We start from the raw sequence: 17816 nt of genomic DNA on the forward strand, positions 1-17816 counted from the left end.
TTTAAAGATTTTTATTTTAGAAAGAGAGAGTGCAGAAGTGGGGAGAGGAGCAGAGGGAGACAGACAAGTTGAATCCACACTGAGTGGGGAGCCAGACTCGGGACTCGATCCCACAACCCCAAGATTATGACCTGAGCAGAAACGAAGCATCAGACGCTTTAACTGACTGAGCCACCAGGCATCCTTACATTTCTTTCTTTTTTTTTTTAAGATTTTATTTATTTGGCAGACAGAGAGAGAGACAGCGCGCGCACCAGCAGGAGGAGGGGCAGAGGGAGAAGCTGGCTCCCGCTAAGCAGGGAGCCCGACGCGGGACTGATGACCTGAGCCGAAGGCAGAGGCTTTAACCGACTGAGCCACCCAGGTGCCCCATCTACATTTCTTTTTTGTAAGTTTTTGCATTTCCCAAATGCCCTACAAAAAATTTATACGTAGGGAAAAAATGTTGATTAGAAAATACACATTCACTATTCAGGTCTTCAGCTCTGCTTGGGACTGGTGGCTTCCTTTCTGGCACACCTTTTGTAAGACGCTGCAGATGCCTGCCAGCATTCTCAGGGTTCCTGGGGTGGGGGGCTGATGAAGAAGAGGGGTCACTAAGAGCCCCCCAGGAGGCTCCTCCCCAGTGAGCACCTTCTGCTGACAGGCCTGGTGAAGGCAGATCACACTCGGCCTGGCTGGGGCTCCCGAGACCCTGCTCCCAAGTCCTGGCTTTAGCCACCACTACCCTCCAGCCTTGCCCTGGCTTGCTGACAAACCCTTGGTCCACCTGAGAATTCCAAACATCCCCAGGCCAGACGCTGTGTGGATTCTAGTCCCGGCCCCTCCTTCCCACTAGGTGGCCGGGGCCCCTGCAAACAGGGTCTGATCTTCCTCAGTCCTAATAACAAATGAACAACCAAAAAAAGCCAACATATCTTTTCCTTTTTTTTTTTTTTCTGATCAGAAGTCAGTATTTGGAAAACAGATGAGTGGAAAAAAAAAACAAAACCCACCCACAATCCCCATGTGATTTATTGAAGCCCGTGTGTACATCCAGGCACAGACCGGGATGGTTTAGAAATGCTGCTCTGCGGTGGACATCCAGGCTCAACAGTCATGGGGAGTCCCCACTCTGGCTCAGCCTTCCTCACTGTCCTTCCCTCAGCCTGCAGGCTGCTCGACCACAGCCCCGGCCCTGTCCCTTCTCCGTCCAAGAGAAATGCCCTGCTGTACAGCCAGACAGGGAGGATTGACAGCTTTCTGCCTTGGCGCCTCCCCCAGATAGGTTCTCTGCCTTTTTATCGTTGTTTAGAGAAGGAGAGAGAGAATCTCCTGCAGACTCCACGCGCAGGGGAGCAGTCCAGCCTGACGCAGGACTCGATCTCACGACCCTGAGATCGTGACTTGAGCCACAATCAAGAGTCGGACGCTCAACCAACAGAGCCACACAGGCACCCCGGGTTCTCTGATGTTCATCAACTCAATGGGGAGCCCAGTGGGGACCCCGTCTGTCCTTCCCGCCCTCCCGGGCACACTCTGGGCCGTGGACTTTCTGGTGCTGGATGAGGGCGGACAGCCGGCTGCAGGCCCTCCCGCAGGCCTGGCACCGGTACGGCCGGTCCCCGCTGTGAAGCCGGTAATGCGCGTTCAGTGTGTAGCTCCTGCGGAAAGCCTTGCCACACTCCGTGCACGCAAAGGGCTTCTCCTTGGTGTGGGTCTTCTGGTGCAGCGTGAGGTTGGACTTCCGGCTGAAGGCTTTGCCACATTCCCTGCACTCGAACGGCTTCTCGCCCGTGTGCAGCCTCTGGTGCAGGAGGAGCAAGGAGTTGTGTTTGAAGGGCTTCTGGCACACGGAGCACGGGTAGATCCTGTCCCCCGAGGCGGTCTTCTGTGCCGCGCTGAGCAGGGGCCTCTGACGGCCGCTGTCTTCTTGGGGGCTCTCCCGGGCATGCAGTCTGTGGTGCTTGAGCAGCGAGGACCCACGGATGAAGCGCTGCCCGCACTGCAGGCACGTGTAAGGCCTCTCCCCGCTGTGGATGCGGCAGTGCTCATTGAGGGTGAACCTGCGGCAGAAGGCCTTCCCGCACTCGCCGCACTCGTAGGGCTTCTCCCCCGTGTGAAACTTCTGGTGCTGCCGGAGCCGGGAGCTGCGGCCGAAGGCCTTCCCGCACTCGCCGCACTCGTAGGGCTTCTCCCGAGCGTGGACTCTGCGGTGCGCTGTCAGCTGAGTGCTCTGCCGGAAGGCCTTGCCGCACTCGCCGCACTGGTAGGGCTTCTCCTCCGTGTGGATCAGCTGGTGTCTCAGGAGGATGGAGCTCTGCTTGAAGGCCTTGCCGCACTCGGTGCACTGGTAGGGCTTGGCCCCCGTGTGGATGACCTGATGCCTGAGCAGCAGCGAGTTGTACTTGAAGCCCTTGCCGCACGCACACCGGTACGCCCTCTCCCCTCCAGCATCCGCGGGGCCCAAGCCTCGCTGCTTCTCCTCCAGGGCCGCGGGGGATGTGCCGAGGTCCCCACCAGGGCCACCTGTCTTGGGGTTGAGGGGTCGTTTATCTGACCCATCCTCAGGACTGCCATTCCGTTCAGGAAACTTGGGCCTTCCCCCAGGGAGGTGCCCCCAAACCGTGCCCAGTGGTCCTAACTGCTTAGAGGACACTCTCCTCAGACAAGATTCCTTGACCCCAGCCTGCATCCTAGAATCTGGAAGAATGAACAGAAGATGGAAAGATGACCTAGCCTCTATATTACTTAAAGAAACTCCGAGATTTGAAGACAGAATCTTTACGTCAAAGTAGGGAGGTTTGGGAACTTCTTCCAAGAATCTGTAAAATCAGGATTTGTGTAAGAAAGAGGACCTAAAGGCAAGTTAATAAGGGCTTAAGCACTGTGGGAAGCTGGCTTGGGAGAGGAGCTCACGAAAGGGGAGGGACATCAGGGGGAGAAGGGAGAGCACAGGCTTGGTCCAAAGGACTGTGAGGGGAGCAGGCTTGATGCCGAGTGAGACCTGCAGGGTGTGGGGTGCTGCTATCCTTCACTCCCCTCTTCCTCTGAGCACGCACGCACAGTTCACTCACTCAGCAGACACCTCAGGCTCCTGCCCAAGCAGGACCCATGGACTGCGGGCTGCCTCTCCTCCCTTTCTGCAGCCTCTGCGGTCCCAAGCTCAGGCCCTGGTTTGTGAGCCATGGGGAGCTGGGAGAACCAAAGTAGCTCAAGGGTCTTCCCTGCTGGGTCCTCCTCACACCCCCACTGCCCCCACAGATCTGGCCCGACATCTCAGAGGACTGGGAAGGACATTCATGCACTTGGGTTCCTTGCACGAGTTAGTCCTGGGTGACCTTGGATGACAAGCAAGGCGTTTAGCAGGAAATTTGGCCCTTCTGTGAGGAGCTAAATGTACAGCCTTCCCACTGCCCAAGCACCAGGGGGCTACAAAAAGTTGTGTGAAGGCTAGGCCTTGCTTTGTCTTGCACTTACCTGGGCACAGGTTGGCTGTGGACCCTTGCTCCTCAGTCCCCTGCAGAATCAAAGCCCCTGGCTCCTCCCCTTGCTCCAAGAGGGAGATCAGTGCTGGTTTAGCAACAAGAAAGCCTACATGCAGGGAGGAGAGCATCACGTGTCAGGGAGCAGAAGGGTGCCCGGCTGTGGGGCTGGAGGCCTCAGGGGACACACGGTGCTTGGAATGGATTGGGAACCCTACTTTCCCAGGAGTGGGGCAGTTGGGTGGCCACGGAGAGATGGGGGCGACCCTCCAGCTTCCCCTCCAAACATGTTGGGACTTTGAATCTGGAAAGGAACCAACTCCTCCAAGAGGCCATGGAAGAGGCAGGGTTGCCCTTAAGCCCAGCCCCGGGATGGATGGGGAAGCCTCACCCAGCGAGGCCATGTGCCCGTAGTTCTCCAGCATCACATCCCTGTACAGCGCCCGCTGGTCGGGGGCCAGGCAACTCCACTCTATCCTTGTGAAGTACACGGCCACGTCCTCAAACACAATGGCCTCCTGCAACCACAAACCCTGCTGTCTGGGGCTATCTGGGCAGGAGATGCAGAGACCGTGTCAGGGATATTCAGGACACCTGTTCAGCTCTGGGAGTCAAGGCCTCTGTCTGTGTGGTCACGGCTGCATCCCCAATGCCTGGCACAGAGGGGACACCTCAACACTCCCCAAGGGAAGTGGAGCAGTCCTATTGCCCTAAAGCCGTGGGAGGTGTGGGGGTCTCAACCTTGGCCTCATACCTCTCCATAGGCTAACAGGGATCTGGGGAGGGGGATACGCTTGAGATGTTGGTGGTCGAGCCTCTACACTGGTGAGGAGTGTTCCTGTCCTGTCCTCTGCTTCTCTGATCTGAGGAGAGAAGCCAAAGGCTGTGTGCACGAAGAAGGGCTAACATTCGCACCAGGATGGAGGCAGGTGCTGGGGAGGGACAGGGACCCTGACCTTGCTGGCTGACCCTGGAAGCTCAAGGGCTGCAGGAGATCCTGGGCAGCCCACGTCCACCCAAAGCCTCAGGAAGGAGTTGACAGAGCACTGTGAAGTTTCACAGAGAGGGGGCAGACCCTTGGCTTACAGAATCCATCCTGTGACTCACCTGCAGAAATGGCAGCTACATGAGTGGGCCTAGGGACCCCCGGGAAGGTGCTCAGGGCTGAAAAGCTGAGGGGTGGGGATGAAGGCAGCCAAAATGCCAAAGAGGGCACTCACCTGGAGTGTGGGCGTCGCAAGTGGCCCCGCCATTCCAGGGTCCCCGTCAGGGGAAGAGCAGGCGCTGGGGACAGTGAGTGTTGGGTGGAAGGAGCCCAGGCCCAAGTACCATCCACCCCTGTCCATCCCCCCAGAAGGACCACCCAGATACAGAAGAGACAGGAAAGGGTGAGACATGGGGCAAACACACCTGGTCAGCCCAGATGATCCCCTCACATCCCAAGAAGCCACACCCTGAGACCTGCTCACCCACACGGCTCCACCCCTCACTCCTGCTTTTCCCAGGGATGTCTTCCCAGACCAACCTATATAAAATGCCACCCCCACCCCAGAATTCCTTCCCTACCCTCACTCCCTGTTGTATTTTTCTTCACAGCACCTCTGTTATCTGACATAATGCAGTCAACTTACTCGCTTCTTCTCCGCCTTCCCCCATGAGATAAGACCTGCAGTCTGGTTATTCATGCTGTAACCCCAGAGCCTGGGGGAGGGCCTGACACACGGCATGTGCTCAGCAAGGGTCTGTGGAATGAATGAGTGGTTCCATGAGAGTGGGTGATTCTGCAACCCGTGAGATCACGTTGTGGAACATCAGAAAACGTTCCTGCTGCATTACTACGTGAAGCAAGCAGACCATACGCAGCACACACCCCAGCACATTAACCTTAGTTCCTTTCTGGGTGATTCTTATTTCCCTTCTCTCCATTTTTCTGACTTCTCCAAGACTTATTGCTTATTTACAAATGTGTGTTTCAGTTGGAGAAAAGTTATTTAAAAACCAATAAATACAATTCTGTTCAGAGTAGGCCCTGGTCTCCATGTCCCTTCCTCAATGGATACTTGAGCTCTTGTGGTTGGGGAGAGGTCTCTGCAGTACCGTTTTCTGTGGGGCTTGAGCCTCCTAAATAGTTGCCACTTTGTAAAGTAGACATCAGTTAACAGAATCCTGTAGTTATGATGCTATGTCACAGTCAGCAGAAGAGCCCTTTAAACACGTGAGAGTGTAACAGGGTACACACGACGATCTGAGAGGCTTGGTGGGTCACCTGTGCCTGGACAGCATTAACTGCAAATGCAAAGATCAGAGCCACACCACCACCCACTGAGCTGTCTGCTCAGGGCAGTCTGTGGGCAGGACCTGTGGGGACCATTGCTGCTGCCCCTGCTGACAGATCTACTGTCCTCCTCACCCCAACGAGGCAACCAGAGCCTCTCGAGAGGATAAGCAGCTCAGAAGACCTGGCCCTCAACTTCACAGTTAGGAGGGGAAGTTACCATGCTGGTCTTCGTTTGCTCATATCTGGGGAATGCATGTCCTCAGGGAAGGGCCCTCTGGTTAGAGGGAAAAAAAACCAACCTTAAGTTTGGTCCTAACTTTGGAACCAGGGAGTAAGTCTTTAATCAGAGAAAAACAGTGCTGAGTTGAAAAAAGTGGAGCAGGGGATATAATGATAACAAAACAGACCAGGTTCCTGCTCAGAGTCCTGAGAGAGAAAATATCAAGGGGAGGGGAGTGCTAACTTAGATGGGGGATCAGGGAAGCCTTCCTGGGGGGATTACACTTAATTGGGGCCTGGAGGACCAGTAGAAGCCATTCTTTCCCTCCTACTTAGAATAAAACCTGTTTCTCAGGGGCCTGGGGCACTTGCCCCACTCCTTCACCCACCCCCTTGCTTACTACACTGCAGCCAGACTGGTGTTCTGTTACTCAACTAGCCAAGGCCATTCTCGTGCACTTTCCTTCGCCTACAAGGGATTAGCGAGGCTTCTCAGCCATGAGGTTTCAGTTCATACGTTAACTTCTGGAAGAGACTTCATCTCCCACAAGCCTATCCTCTTGGCGCACTTTCCTCAGGCCCTTGCAATGATAAAAACTACTTTCTTGCTTGTTTGTTGCCTCTATTACATGAACGCCTCGCTTCTATTACATTATATGCTCCCTGAAGCCAGGGACGTTGCCCGTTCACGGCGGTATCCCCAGCACCAGCAGGGTCCTCCGGACACGGTAAGTACTCCATGCTGCCTACGGAATGCCTGCGGTCCAATCTATGACGCAACCCCCGGGGAGAGGCCGCGCACCAGCCAGCCTGCAGCTGCTGCTCCCGAGCGGGTGCGCTCCGGCAACCGCAGGCGTGAGGACTAGGGGGGCGCAACCCGGACAGAACTGGTCCTCCCAGGTGTCCCACCCCTGCAGCCTCAGCTTTGCGCAGCCACCCAGGCTCCGGGGACGCAAGGCTCGGGACCCGGCCCGCACGCCTCCCGCCCCGGTCTGGGGGGAACGGGAACCCGGACCCTCCCTAAGGCCCAGAACCGAAGGAAAAGCGAGGGGCGGCGCCGGCTGCGGGTCAGCACCCCCTGCGGTGCTCGGCGCGGCCTCTCTGCGGACCACAGCCTCTGCCAGGCCGGGATCGGAGAACCGCACTCACCCTACTCCGCTCCCCGCCCCACGGCCAGAGCCTACTCATCCCAGGCCGCCATCCGGGACCGCGAGGGACCGGCGCCGGGGCGCAGGCAGTCCGCTTCCGGCCCGCCCCCGGAAACGGGCCGCAGTGCCGCTCTAGGAGGTTCGGAGGACCGCGCGCCTCGATGGACGCCCTCTGGCTCCTGGGGCCGGAGGCAAGAAATGGCGAGGGCTGCTGAGGGTGAGGCGCTGCTCTGGAGCGGATCCCGCGGGAACCCTCAGGTCGGAGGGGCGAGCCGGCTGCTGGAGTCAGGGGTCCCGGCGAAGGACTCCCAAACCTGAGCGCAGACTCATTCACGTGGACCTCGAGAAAGGCCAGAGAAGAAGTCGAACATCATTCCAGGCAACCGGGTTCTGAGGCTAACCCCCTCCCTTTCAACTTTTCATATTTAAATAATTATAACATCACAGCAAGTTACAAAGGCAGTATAGGGAGGTACGTGTATCCTTCACCCTCTTCCCCCACATTTTGAAAAAGCTCCTCCACGATCGTGTCTTTCAAGCTTTTCTGAGACTCACAGTTAAAAATGCTTTACCGTGTGACCCGTCACACGCATTAAATCTATGTTTACGAATAAATGGTTACACATAGTAATTTTTAAAAACTTTAACAAAGCTATTTACTCGTGATATCTCAAATGTTTTCCTTTAAAAGTGCAGAAGCCGAGACTAACCCTTTTTGAAGAGGGAGGGACGTTAGCACAATAGCGGAAATCTGTGAGGCTGCGAAGGAGGCCTCATACAAACTACATCATCTGAAAATCGGACGTTAAATTTAGATGTGGTTAAATAGTTTAAACAAATATGCTTGGAAACTAAATAGCAACCTACTAAATAGCTCTGGGAGAAAGAGAAAATCATAAAGGGCTCTGTAACATACCTGGAATTGAAAGAGAATGAAAACACTTTGCAGGATACTTAGAAAAATTAATATGTTTATTATATATATGTGCTTAGATATATGCATTATATATATCTGTGCTTCTGCATATGTTAATATAAGTATACAGGCATACCTTGGAGATATTGCAAGTTCGGTTCCAGACCACTGCAATAAAGTGAATATGGCAATAAAACAAATGAATTTTTTGGTTGCCCAGTGCATATAAAAGTTATGTTTAGAGGGGTGCCTGGGTGGCCTGGTTGGCTAAGCTTCCGACTCTTGATTTTGGCTCACGTCATGATCTCAGGATCCCAAGATCCAGCCCCGTATGGGGCTGCTTAAGATTCTCTCCCTCTCTGAGCACATGGGTGCCTCAGTTGGTTGAGTGTACAACTCTTGATTTTGGCTCAGGTCATGATCTCACGGTCCTGGGTTTGAGCCCCACGTCAGGCTCTGCGCTCAACACAGTCTGCTGGAGATTATCTCCCTCTCCCTCTGCTCCTCACCCTGCTCTTGCTCTCTCTCTCTAAAATAAAGAAAATATTTAAAAAAATTATCTCTCTCTCCCTCTGCACCCTGCCCCTTCTAGTGCTCTCTCTTTCTCAAAACAAAAAGATCCTTTGGGGGGGCGCCTGTGTGGCTCAGTCGTTAAGCGTCTGCCTTCGGCTCAGGTCATGATCCCGGGGTCCTGGGATCGAGCCCCGCATTGGGCTCCCTGCCCTGTGGGAAGCCTGCTTCTCCCTCTCCCACTCCCCCTGCTTGTGTTCCCTCTCTCGCTATCTCTCTCTGTCAAATAAATAAATAAAATCTTAAAAAAAAAAAAAGATCCTTTGGGGAGCTTAGGTGGTGCAGTTGGTTGAGCATCCAACTCTTGGCTTTGGCTCAGATCATGAGCCCAGGGTCGTGGGATCGAGCCCCCTCTGCATGGAGTGGTCTTGAGACTCTCTCTCCCTTTATTCCCCCCCACTGACATGCACTCTCTCTGTCTTTCTCAAAAAAACAATCTTTTTTTAAAAAAGTTATGTTTATGCGGTAGTCTATTAAGTGTGCAGTAGCATTATATCTAAAAAAGCAACATACACACTTTAATTTTAAAATATTTTATTGCTGGGACACCAGGGTGGCTTAGTTGAGCGTCTGCCTTCCACGTGGGTCATGATCCCCTCCCTCTACCTGCTACTTACCCTGCTTGAGCTCTCTCTCTCTGACAAATAAATAAATAAAATCTTTAAAAAATATCTTATTGCTAAAAATTGCAAATCATTATCTGAGCTTTCAGAGAGTTCAATTCCTGGTCACCGATCACCATAACAAATACAATAATAATGAAAAAGTTTAAAATATTTTAAGAATTGGGACACCTGGGTGGCTCAGTCATTAAGCATCTGTCTTAGGCTCAGGTCATGATCCCGGGGTCGTGGGGTCGAGGGCCCCCCCCCCCCCCGCCCCGCTGAGCAGGGAGCCTGCTTCTCTCTCCCTCTCCCACTCCTCCTGCTTGTGTTCCCTATCTAGCTGCCTCTCTCTCTCTGTCAAATAAATAGATAAATAAATAAATAAATAAAATCTTTAAAAATTTTTTTATTTTTTTTAAGATTTTTTATTTATTTGTGAAGAGAGAATGAGAGACAGAGAGCATGAGAGGGAGGAGGGTCAGAGGGAGAAGCAGACTCCCCGCTGAGCAGGGAGCCCGATGTGGGACTCGATCCCGGGACTCCAGGATCATCACCTGAGCCGAAGGCAGTCGCTTAACCAACTGAGCCACCCAGGCGCCCCTTTAAAAAATTTTTTTTAAGAATTATCAAAATGTAGGGGCACCTGGGTGGCTCAGTCAGTTAAGCATCTGCCTCCGGCTCAGGTCATGATCTCAGGGTCCTGGCACTGAGTCCTGCATCAGGCTCTCTGCTCAGCGGGGAGTCTGCTTCTCCCTCTCCCTCTGCCCCTCCCCCTGCTCTTGTGCTCTCTCTCAAATACATTTTTAAAAATCTTTTTAAAAAAAGAATTATCAAAATGTGACAGAGACGCAAATGAACGAATGCTATTGGAAATAGGGCACCAATAGACTTGCTCAACTCAGGGTTGCCACAAACCTTTAATTTATAAAAAACACAGTATCTGCAAAGCACAACAAAACAAGCTATGCCTGTTTACATACATACATAACCTTCCAGCATATATATTCAGCTACTAAAAGCATGCATGAAGAAGTGATTCATCTTTTTTCACTTAAATTTTGTTAGGTTTGTCTCAACATGTATATTTTCCTTCATTTTTTGTTTTGCTTTGTATATTTATATATAAGAATTAACTTTTACTCCAACTTTACCCCAGGTATTAGCTGGGCTCCCTTTTCTGCTTAGAGATACAGGCCTGAATACCACCCCTCCCACAGCTTTTGGACATCCCAGGAATTTTTACCGGTTTTCATGCACATTTTTTAAAAAAACATCATTTTTAAAAGTAGATGCATAGAAAGGAGTTACAAATACCTTCAGCATATTGCACGATGAATTTTCACACACTACCCTATAAAACTAGTACCCATTTCAGCAAGCTGATTTTGCCCAGAGACCTCAAAGCCTTATGGGGCTCTCTTCTGGTCGCACTCAGATGACCTTTCCTGGTTGGTGCCCAAGTGTAGCCACTCTGACTTCCTTAGCCCTGATGATTTTTGTAGGCGCACTTTATGTCCTTTGTGTATATTCACTGATTTAACTCACAATAACCCTATGAAAGATAGTATTATTGTTCCCATATAAAAGATGATGAATAGTGTTCTGTTAAGGGCAACTGATGCTGGGTGTGGGGAGTCAAGTGGAACAAGACAGGAGAGGGTTATGGGCACACATGTTTATACCAAATTATTCTTCTGTGTACGTAACAAGAAACATTTTCTTTTTAAATAGGCTCCATGCCCAATATGGGGCTTGAACTCATGACCCTGCGATTCAGAGTCTCATGCTCTACCCACTGAGCCAGCCAGGCACTCACCCCTCTTTTTTAAAAAACAACTTTAAAAGGAAATAAAGAATTTCTTTTTCTTTCTTTCTTTCTTTCTTTTTCTTTCTTTCTTTCAAGAGAGAAAGCATGAGTGGGAGGGGCAGAAGGAGAAGGAGAGAGAATCTCAAGCAGACTCCATGCTGAGTGCAGAGCCAGATACAGGGCTTGATCTCATGACCCTGAGATCATGACTTGAGCTGAAATCAAGAGTTGAACATTTAACCGACTGAGCCACCCAGGTGCCCTGGAAATAAAGAATTTCTAAGAATAAAGTTTGAATCGCTGGGAAGAGGTGACCTTCGATGGTTAGAAAAGGGTGGTGGGCTCACCAGCAGGAGCAAAGGTACCTTGTGGGGAGGGTCCCATCTGATGGTAGAGGCAGGTGGGCCCCTCTTGGAGGCCTGAGAACCCCATGCCCAGTGTGGCTGTCCCTAGAGAGGCCCCCAACGTCAGGTGACCCAGATGTATGGAGTCCCTGCTGTGTGCCAAGCTTGCTGGCCTCTCACATGGAGGTTGACATTCAGGCTAGTGAGATGGAGCCAAGTCAGAGGTCTCTGGACTTTGAAGGGGGGGGACACACCAGCCAGGAACCCCATCTCTGCAAGGACAGATACACTGAGCATGAGGCAGGGCACCTCCAAGAGCCCCAGCACTGGCTCCCCTCCCTTAAGTCCATGCCTGCCATCTCCAGGTAGGCCTTCAGGAGGAGCCCAAGCACACAAGCCCCCTGGAGCAGCACTTCTTGAGGGTTCCCTGGTCCCAGCTGTGAGACATCCCTTGGAACTCGGGCTGGCATTGCGGACCGTTTCACCGCAGACTGTGGCACTGACCGATGTAGGAAAGATAGGGTTCGAAGCCGAAGGCCAAGAAAGAATTCTTGAGACATCTTTGGTGCAAAAAGGTGGTTTTATCAAAGCACAGGGACAGGACTGATGGGCAGAAAGAGCTGCACTGGAGGCAGGAGTGGCCCCTTATATACTATCAAGTTGGGAGGGGGTTAGAGATAGCCTAAGTCTCTAAGGAATTTTGGAAGCAAGGTTTCCAGGACCTTGAGGGGGGTAGCTATTGCTGGGAAAAGGTCATTTATTACTGTCTAATAAAACCTCAGTCATGAGACCCTTCAGATGTATATCGGTGGGTCATATGCTTGTGGCGGGGTGATTGCCAAAATGTATCTTGGGGGGTAGAGATAAAGAAAGTTTCCAAAGGCATTTTTTTTTTTTTAAGATTTTATTTATTTATTTGACAGAGAGAGAGCAAGAGAGGGAACACAAGCAGGGGGAGTGGGAGAGGGAGAAGCAGGCTTCCCGCTGAGCAGGGAGCCCGATGCGGGGCTCGATCCCAGGACCCTGGGATCATGACCTGAGCCGAAGGCAGACGCTTAACGACTGAGCCACCCAGGTGCCCCTCCAAAGGCATTTTTTAAAAGATTTTACTTATTTAAGAGAGACAACCAGAGAGAGAGAGCACAAGCAGGGGGAGTAGCAGAGGGAGAGGGAGAAGCAGGCTCCCTGCTGAGCAGGGTGCAGGACATGGGGCTTGATCCCAGGACCCCAAAATCATGACCTGAGCCAAAGGCAGACACTTGACTGAGGAACCCAGGCACCCCTCCAAAGACATTTTTATATGTTAAAGTAGACTGACAAGATCCCGGGGGTTGGGCTAAGATTGCCTTTTGCCTTTAGCAAGGTATTAACATTGAGGCAGCTGAGCTCCTAGAGGAATATCACTCTGCCTGTTTTAAAGATGTGTCAATGGGCTGTAGGTAGTAAGGAAATTTAATATTTTTCTTCTGCCTTTGTTTCACACATTACTGACCATCTACCAATGGCAAGGCTCTGAACACTTGTCCTGCAGTGGGCCTGGTTAGTCACCTTCCGGCTGCATCCAGCTCCAGGAAAGGGAGAGTAGAGGGCCTCTCCCCCACCATATCCCATCACAGAGACCCATGGGACCTTCTTCGGGACCCCACAGTCTGAGTGTCCAAGTACTGTCCCCACCTCCATTCCACACTCTCTCTGCCTTTCTGGTCCTCTGCGCCTATCCCAGGCTGACCTCAAAACCCCTCATTCTGCCCCAAGGAGGCCCAGGTGCCCCTCAGCCCCCGGCCCTGCCTGGGCTGTGCCTGATCTCCCATCCCTGCCAACCCATCTGCTGCCTCTCTTGGGGCCTCACCAGTCCGCTCTGCTCCTCTGTAGCTTCAGCATGTGGCCACATGGCTCCCCCTTCCTCACCTCTTACCTTCCCACGATGTCATTCTTGCCACCACCCCTCCAAGGCCTACCTGACCACACTGGTGCTAGCAAACACCCTACCCCAAAGTCCTGAGTGCAAGCCTCTGTCCACTGGGACCTCTGCCTTACTCCCCTCCCCCCGCTTTCTCTCCCCCTACTGGCCTCACCCGCACACCCACAGCCCTGGTCAAGCTCTACCTTGACCTGCCTGTGGGCAGTTCTCATTCAGGCAGGGATCCCACCTCCAGGCACCCTCTCCTGAAGGCCCCTCCCACTCCTCCGTGTAACTCCAGGAAGCCCTCACTCAGCGGCTTATGCCCGCTAACCCTAACCCTGCCCTGGTAGACCTGCTCTTTACCTCCAGGTCACACCCCCCAGGGCTCTCGTTCCCGTTCTCAGCTCCAACCCCATCCGCCCCTCCCCACAGGGTTCCGAGCAGGGTCATCGTGTTCCCTCACCCCAGGGTCACTTACCCAGTCTCCCTTTGCTCACCCCCTTCTTCTCCCCCCTCCCAACCCCCAGATTTGCTCTATTTCCTGGGCTGGCTTCCCCTCCTCCACCAGCTTGGGAGGGGCCAGCCATCCCGACAGAGATTCCCGCACCTCGGCCGTCGCCCAGTCTCTCCATGGCAACCGTCTCCACCCCCACGGAGGTCCCATGCCCCGCCCAAGTTCTCCAAGCAACCAGGATGTCCCTGTCTCCCCCACACTCACATCCAGGTACGGCCACTCTGATCTTTCCGAAAACCCAGCAGGGCACAAAGTCCCAGCGTCCCCGGAGCGGCCGCAGTGGCGGTAGTCGGGCATTTGCTTTCTGTCGTCCAGACCCCCGTTTTCTGTGAACCACCACGTTCTCCCAAACGGTCCACCCGCTTCCTTAAAAGGGGGCCCTCACCCTACGAGGAAGCACCTCATTCTAGAAAGGGGCCCTTGCCCTACAAGAGAGCCCATTGCAAGGAGTCTCCAGTCATAGAAGGGGGCCTTCACCAGGCCAAGAGGGGAGCCCTGCGACCCCACGCCCGGAGCGAGTCGCTCTGGAAAGTCACTCAACCTCTCCGGGCCTCCTCGGCTGCTCAGCGGGCGACGGTCACCCGCCGGGAGACTACTGTGAGGTCCCGACTGCCCTCCAACCTCCCTCCCGGGCGCCGCCCACACGCTAACCACGCGGCGGGAAAGCGGGTCGCCGGCCAGATATCGGCCGGACGCCAGGACGTCTGGACTCCGCGGGACCCGTCATCCCAATGCGCCTGCGCAGAGGCCCCAGGGCCGCCAGGCTCCGGCGGGACGAGTACGAGTCCCGGCGTGCACCGGGCTCACGCCGAGCCGGAAGGTCAAGCGGCTCTCGGCCCCGCCCCGGAAGATAAGGCGGCTCCTCTCTGCCGCGTCTCTTTTTCCGGCCGCGCTCGGCAGCAGGTAGGGTGTGTATGTGGCATGGTGGCCCTGGCGCCATCCGCCGCCATCCGCCGCCCTGGGGCCCGCTAGAGACCCCGGCGGGACTCCGGAGAGGGACCTGGGGCGCACGGCCAGGGATGGGGGCGCGGTGGGGTCGGGACCTGGAGGGAGGATGCTGGGGAGCTGGGACCCTGAAGCCGGGGTGGCGGGGGTGCCTGGGCCGCTTGGGCGCTGACCGTGAGCCACCTCCAGACCGCCATGGGCCGTGTCATCCGTGGGCAGAGAAAGGGCGCCGGCTCGGTGTTCCGCGCGCACGTGAAGCACCGTAAGGGCGCCGCGCGTCTGCGCGCCGTGGACTTCGCCGAGCGGCACGGCTACATCAAGGGCATCGTGAAGGTGCGGGGAGCCCTCCTCCCCGGGCGGGTGGGGGCTCGGGTGGCCCCGCGGGGACCTGCCGCTCACGCGCCCTCGGCCCGCAGGACATCATCCACGACCCGGGTCGCGGTGCACCCCTCGCCAAGGTCGTCTTCCGGGATCCGTACCGGTTTAAGAAGCGAACGGAGCTGTTCATCGCCGCCGAGGGCATCCACACCGGCCAGTTCGTGTACTGCGGCAAGAAGGGTGAGCTTCGGGATGGAAGGTCGGGGTGGAGAGGGAACGGGTGCTTGCTCGAGGAGGCCCGTCCAGGCGGAAGTCTCACGTAGTGCGGCCGGTTTGCCTTAACGTACCGGCTGGGACGCCCAGACCGCTGGAGGAGGGGGCCGGACGCGGAGTGCTGTGCCGGGCTTTCTGCGTAGCCGGCCTTCGCTGACCTGCGGTGCTTCTCCTTGCAGCCCAGCTCAACATAGGCAATGTGCTCCCGGTGGGCACCATGCCCGAGGGCACTATCGTGTGCTGTCTGGAAGAGAAGCCTGGTGACCGGGGCAAGTTGGCCCGAGCCTCCGGAAACTATGCCACTGTAATCTCCCACAACCCAGAGACCAAGAAGACCCGAGTGAAGCTGCCCTCAGGCTCAAAGAAGGTCATTTCTTCCGCCAACAGAGCTGTGGTCGGTGAGTGGCCGGCAGCCGCGGGATGCTCTGTGCTATGCGTTGCTTGTGAACAATCACCAGCTAGACCCCGGCTAGTATCTGTGAAGTGGGCATCACTGGTTGGGAGTTGAGTGAGGCTGGGACTGTGGCTTGTTAGGCAGCCTTGTGTGTAGTCAGGCACGATGTGGACTTCCACGATTCGTACTCCCACATCCACGGGGATTAGTAGTCAGTCTTTTCGTGGATATGTGACTTTAAGCTACCTAGTAAGTGCCTTAGGAAGGATTTGAAACCTGATTTGTTCATTTGGTGTTACGACAACACCTTTGAAACAAACCCAAGGAATGTTTGTTCTGTTTTTTCCTTTCTCTTTCTTCCTCTTTCTTTTATTTTTTATTTTTTTAAGATTCTATTTATTTATTTGATAGAGACATAGCGAGAGAGGGAACACAAGCAGGAGGAGTGGGAGAGGGAGAAACAGGCTTCCCGCGGAGCAGGGAGCCCGATGCGGGGCTCGATCCCAGGACCCCGGGATCATGATCTGAGCCAAAGGCAGACGCCTAACGACTGAGCCACCCAGGCGCCCCTTCTTTTATTTTTTAAAAGATTTGTTTATTTGAGGGGCACCTGGGTGGCCAGGTCTGCCTTTGCCTCAGGTCATGATCCCAAGGTCCTGGGGTCAAGCCCAGCCGCAGACTGCTCAGTGGGGAGTCTGCTCTCTCTCTCTGCACCCCCCCCAATGCTCGCTCTCTCAAATCTTAAAAAAAAAAAGAAAAAAAAAGATTTATTTGAGAAAGTGCATGCATGAGAGGGGTAGAGGGAGAGAATATTCAAGCAGACTCCCCACTAGAACCTATAACCCATGAGATCACGACCAGAGCCAAGAGCTGGATCCTTAACCAAACCGACTGAACCGAACCGGGCCACCCAGGTGCCCCAGCCAAGGAATGTTCTTGAGTGTATGTTGAAGCAACACTGGTTGAGATGTGTGTGACAGACTGAGTCAGCCTTTTTGCTGACATTTGGAGGTTAGAATGAGTGACCTGCTTGGTGAGACGGGGTAAAGTAGGGGGGCTTCCCTGGAGAGAACCATAGGTCGAGAAAGCCATTGCAGATGGTATGGGCAAAGGCCTGGCTTGGCTGCCCCAGCAATCTTGAGGAAACTTGATGTCATTTCCTAGGCTGCAAAGGCATTTACTGCTTGGTGGTAGTTGGGAAGATGTTAGTGAGATTTTGGGAACCACATGATGGTGTGTGAGTAAAGTGAGAGGGTGATCAGTATGGGGGTGGGGCACTGGTAAGGATGCTCTGCCTGATAGGGTCCTGAAGTTTAGGGAAGGTGTGGTGCACTTTCCTGAGGTGCCTGATCTTCCCAATAGGTGTGGTGGCTGGAGGTGGCCGCATTGACAAGCCCATTCTGAAGGCTGGCCGTGCCTACCACAAGTATAAGGCAAAGAGGAATTGCTGGCCACGTGTGCGGGGTGTGGCCATGAACGTAAGTAGCCCAGAAGTGGGCAGTTGGGGTGTTCAGGGATTGCGGACTGGGAGGCTAGATGGACCAGTCCTTTCCTGGAGTGTCTCCCTTCTGTGACAGAGGGTCTGTAGTATGAGGCTCTGGGTTATGGTTTGTTGGGACAGGTCAGTTGATCCCGCTCTTATCCAGGTCCTGAGGTAGGTGGGTCCACACTCCTATATTAATGCCACCTTTTTCTGTCTGCAGCCTGTGGAGCATCCTTTTGGAGGTGGCAACCACCAGCACATCGGCAAACCTTCTACTATCCGCAGAGATGCCCCTGCTGGCCGCAAAGTGGGTCTTATTGCTGCCCGCCGGACCGGGCGTCTCCGGGGAACCAAGACTGTGCAGGAGAAGGAGAACTAGGGCTGAGGGCCTCAATAAAGTCTGTCCTGTCCCTAAGCTGTGTTTGCCCATGGTTTCAGAGGGAAGGATCCTTGCTGGGAGGACTGCCATGGAGCTTTTGGTGTAGGAAGGAGAAAAAGTTGGATGCACCAGTGAATAGTGAAAGCTCTGGAGAGAAGAGACGGGGGTGCTAGGTATCTTCACACTTTGATTCCTGGAACACCTCCCTCTCCCCCAACACCAGCACAGGGAGCAGAGGATCTCACTCACATCTGCA

At 54.1% G+C, this 17816-nt stretch overlaps 2 protein-coding genes and 1 non-coding gene across 12 annotated transcripts; 1 reads left to right on the top strand and 2 right to left on the bottom strand.

The window, feature by feature from the left end:
- Positions 1 to 330: 330 nt before the first annotated feature.
- On the bottom strand, positions 331 to 8107 carry ZNF517 (zinc finger protein 517). 10 transcript variants are annotated; one of them, XM_032415550.1, is made up of 6 exons: positions 7111 to 8107; positions 5096 to 5206; positions 4685 to 4748; positions 3856 to 3982; positions 3460 to 3573; positions 331 to 2682 (listed from the first exon to the last, which is right to left on the bottom strand). In XM_032415550.1, exons 3-6 carry the CDS (start codon positions 4715 to 4717, stop codon positions 1463 to 1465), a joined length of 1494 nt encoding a protein of 497 aa, XP_032271441.1. In that variant the 5' UTR covers positions 4718 to 4748; positions 5096 to 5206; positions 7111 to 8107; the 3' UTR covers positions 331 to 1462. The 10 variants fall into 10 exon arrangements, with proteins under 10 accessions (XP_032271441.1, XP_032271442.1, XP_032271439.1 ...); XM_032415551.1 differs by having other exon boundaries at positions 4685 to 4802; XM_032415548.1 differs by lacking the exon at positions 4685 to 4748.
- A 2830-nt stretch (positions 8108 to 10937) lies between these two features.
- TRNAQ-CUG lies at positions 10938 to 11010 on the bottom strand. The gene has a single exon. It is a non-coding gene; the product is annotated as a tRNA-Gln (tRNA).
- Positions 11011 to 14559: 3549 nt separating this feature from the next.
- RPL8 (ribosomal protein L8) lies at positions 14560 to 17596 on the top strand. Its single transcript, XM_032415559.1, has 6 exons — positions 14560 to 14671; positions 14903 to 15046; positions 15130 to 15271; positions 15484 to 15702; positions 17061 to 17176; positions 17402 to 17596. Exons 2-6 carry the CDS (start codon positions 14909 to 14911, stop codon positions 17558 to 17560), a joined length of 774 nt encoding a protein of 257 aa, XP_032271450.1. The 5' UTR covers positions 14560 to 14671; positions 14903 to 14908; the 3' UTR covers positions 17561 to 17596.
- Positions 17597 to 17816: the final 220 nt, after the last annotated feature.

The sequence above is a fragment of the Phoca vitulina genome, unplaced genomic scaffold, assembly GCF_004348235.1.
Source record: "Phoca vitulina isolate PV1807 unplaced genomic scaffold, GSC_HSeal_1.0 scaffold18, whole genome shotgun sequence".
NCBI classification, from domain to species: domain Eukaryota; kingdom Metazoa; phylum Chordata; class Mammalia; order Carnivora; family Phocidae; genus Phoca; species Phoca vitulina.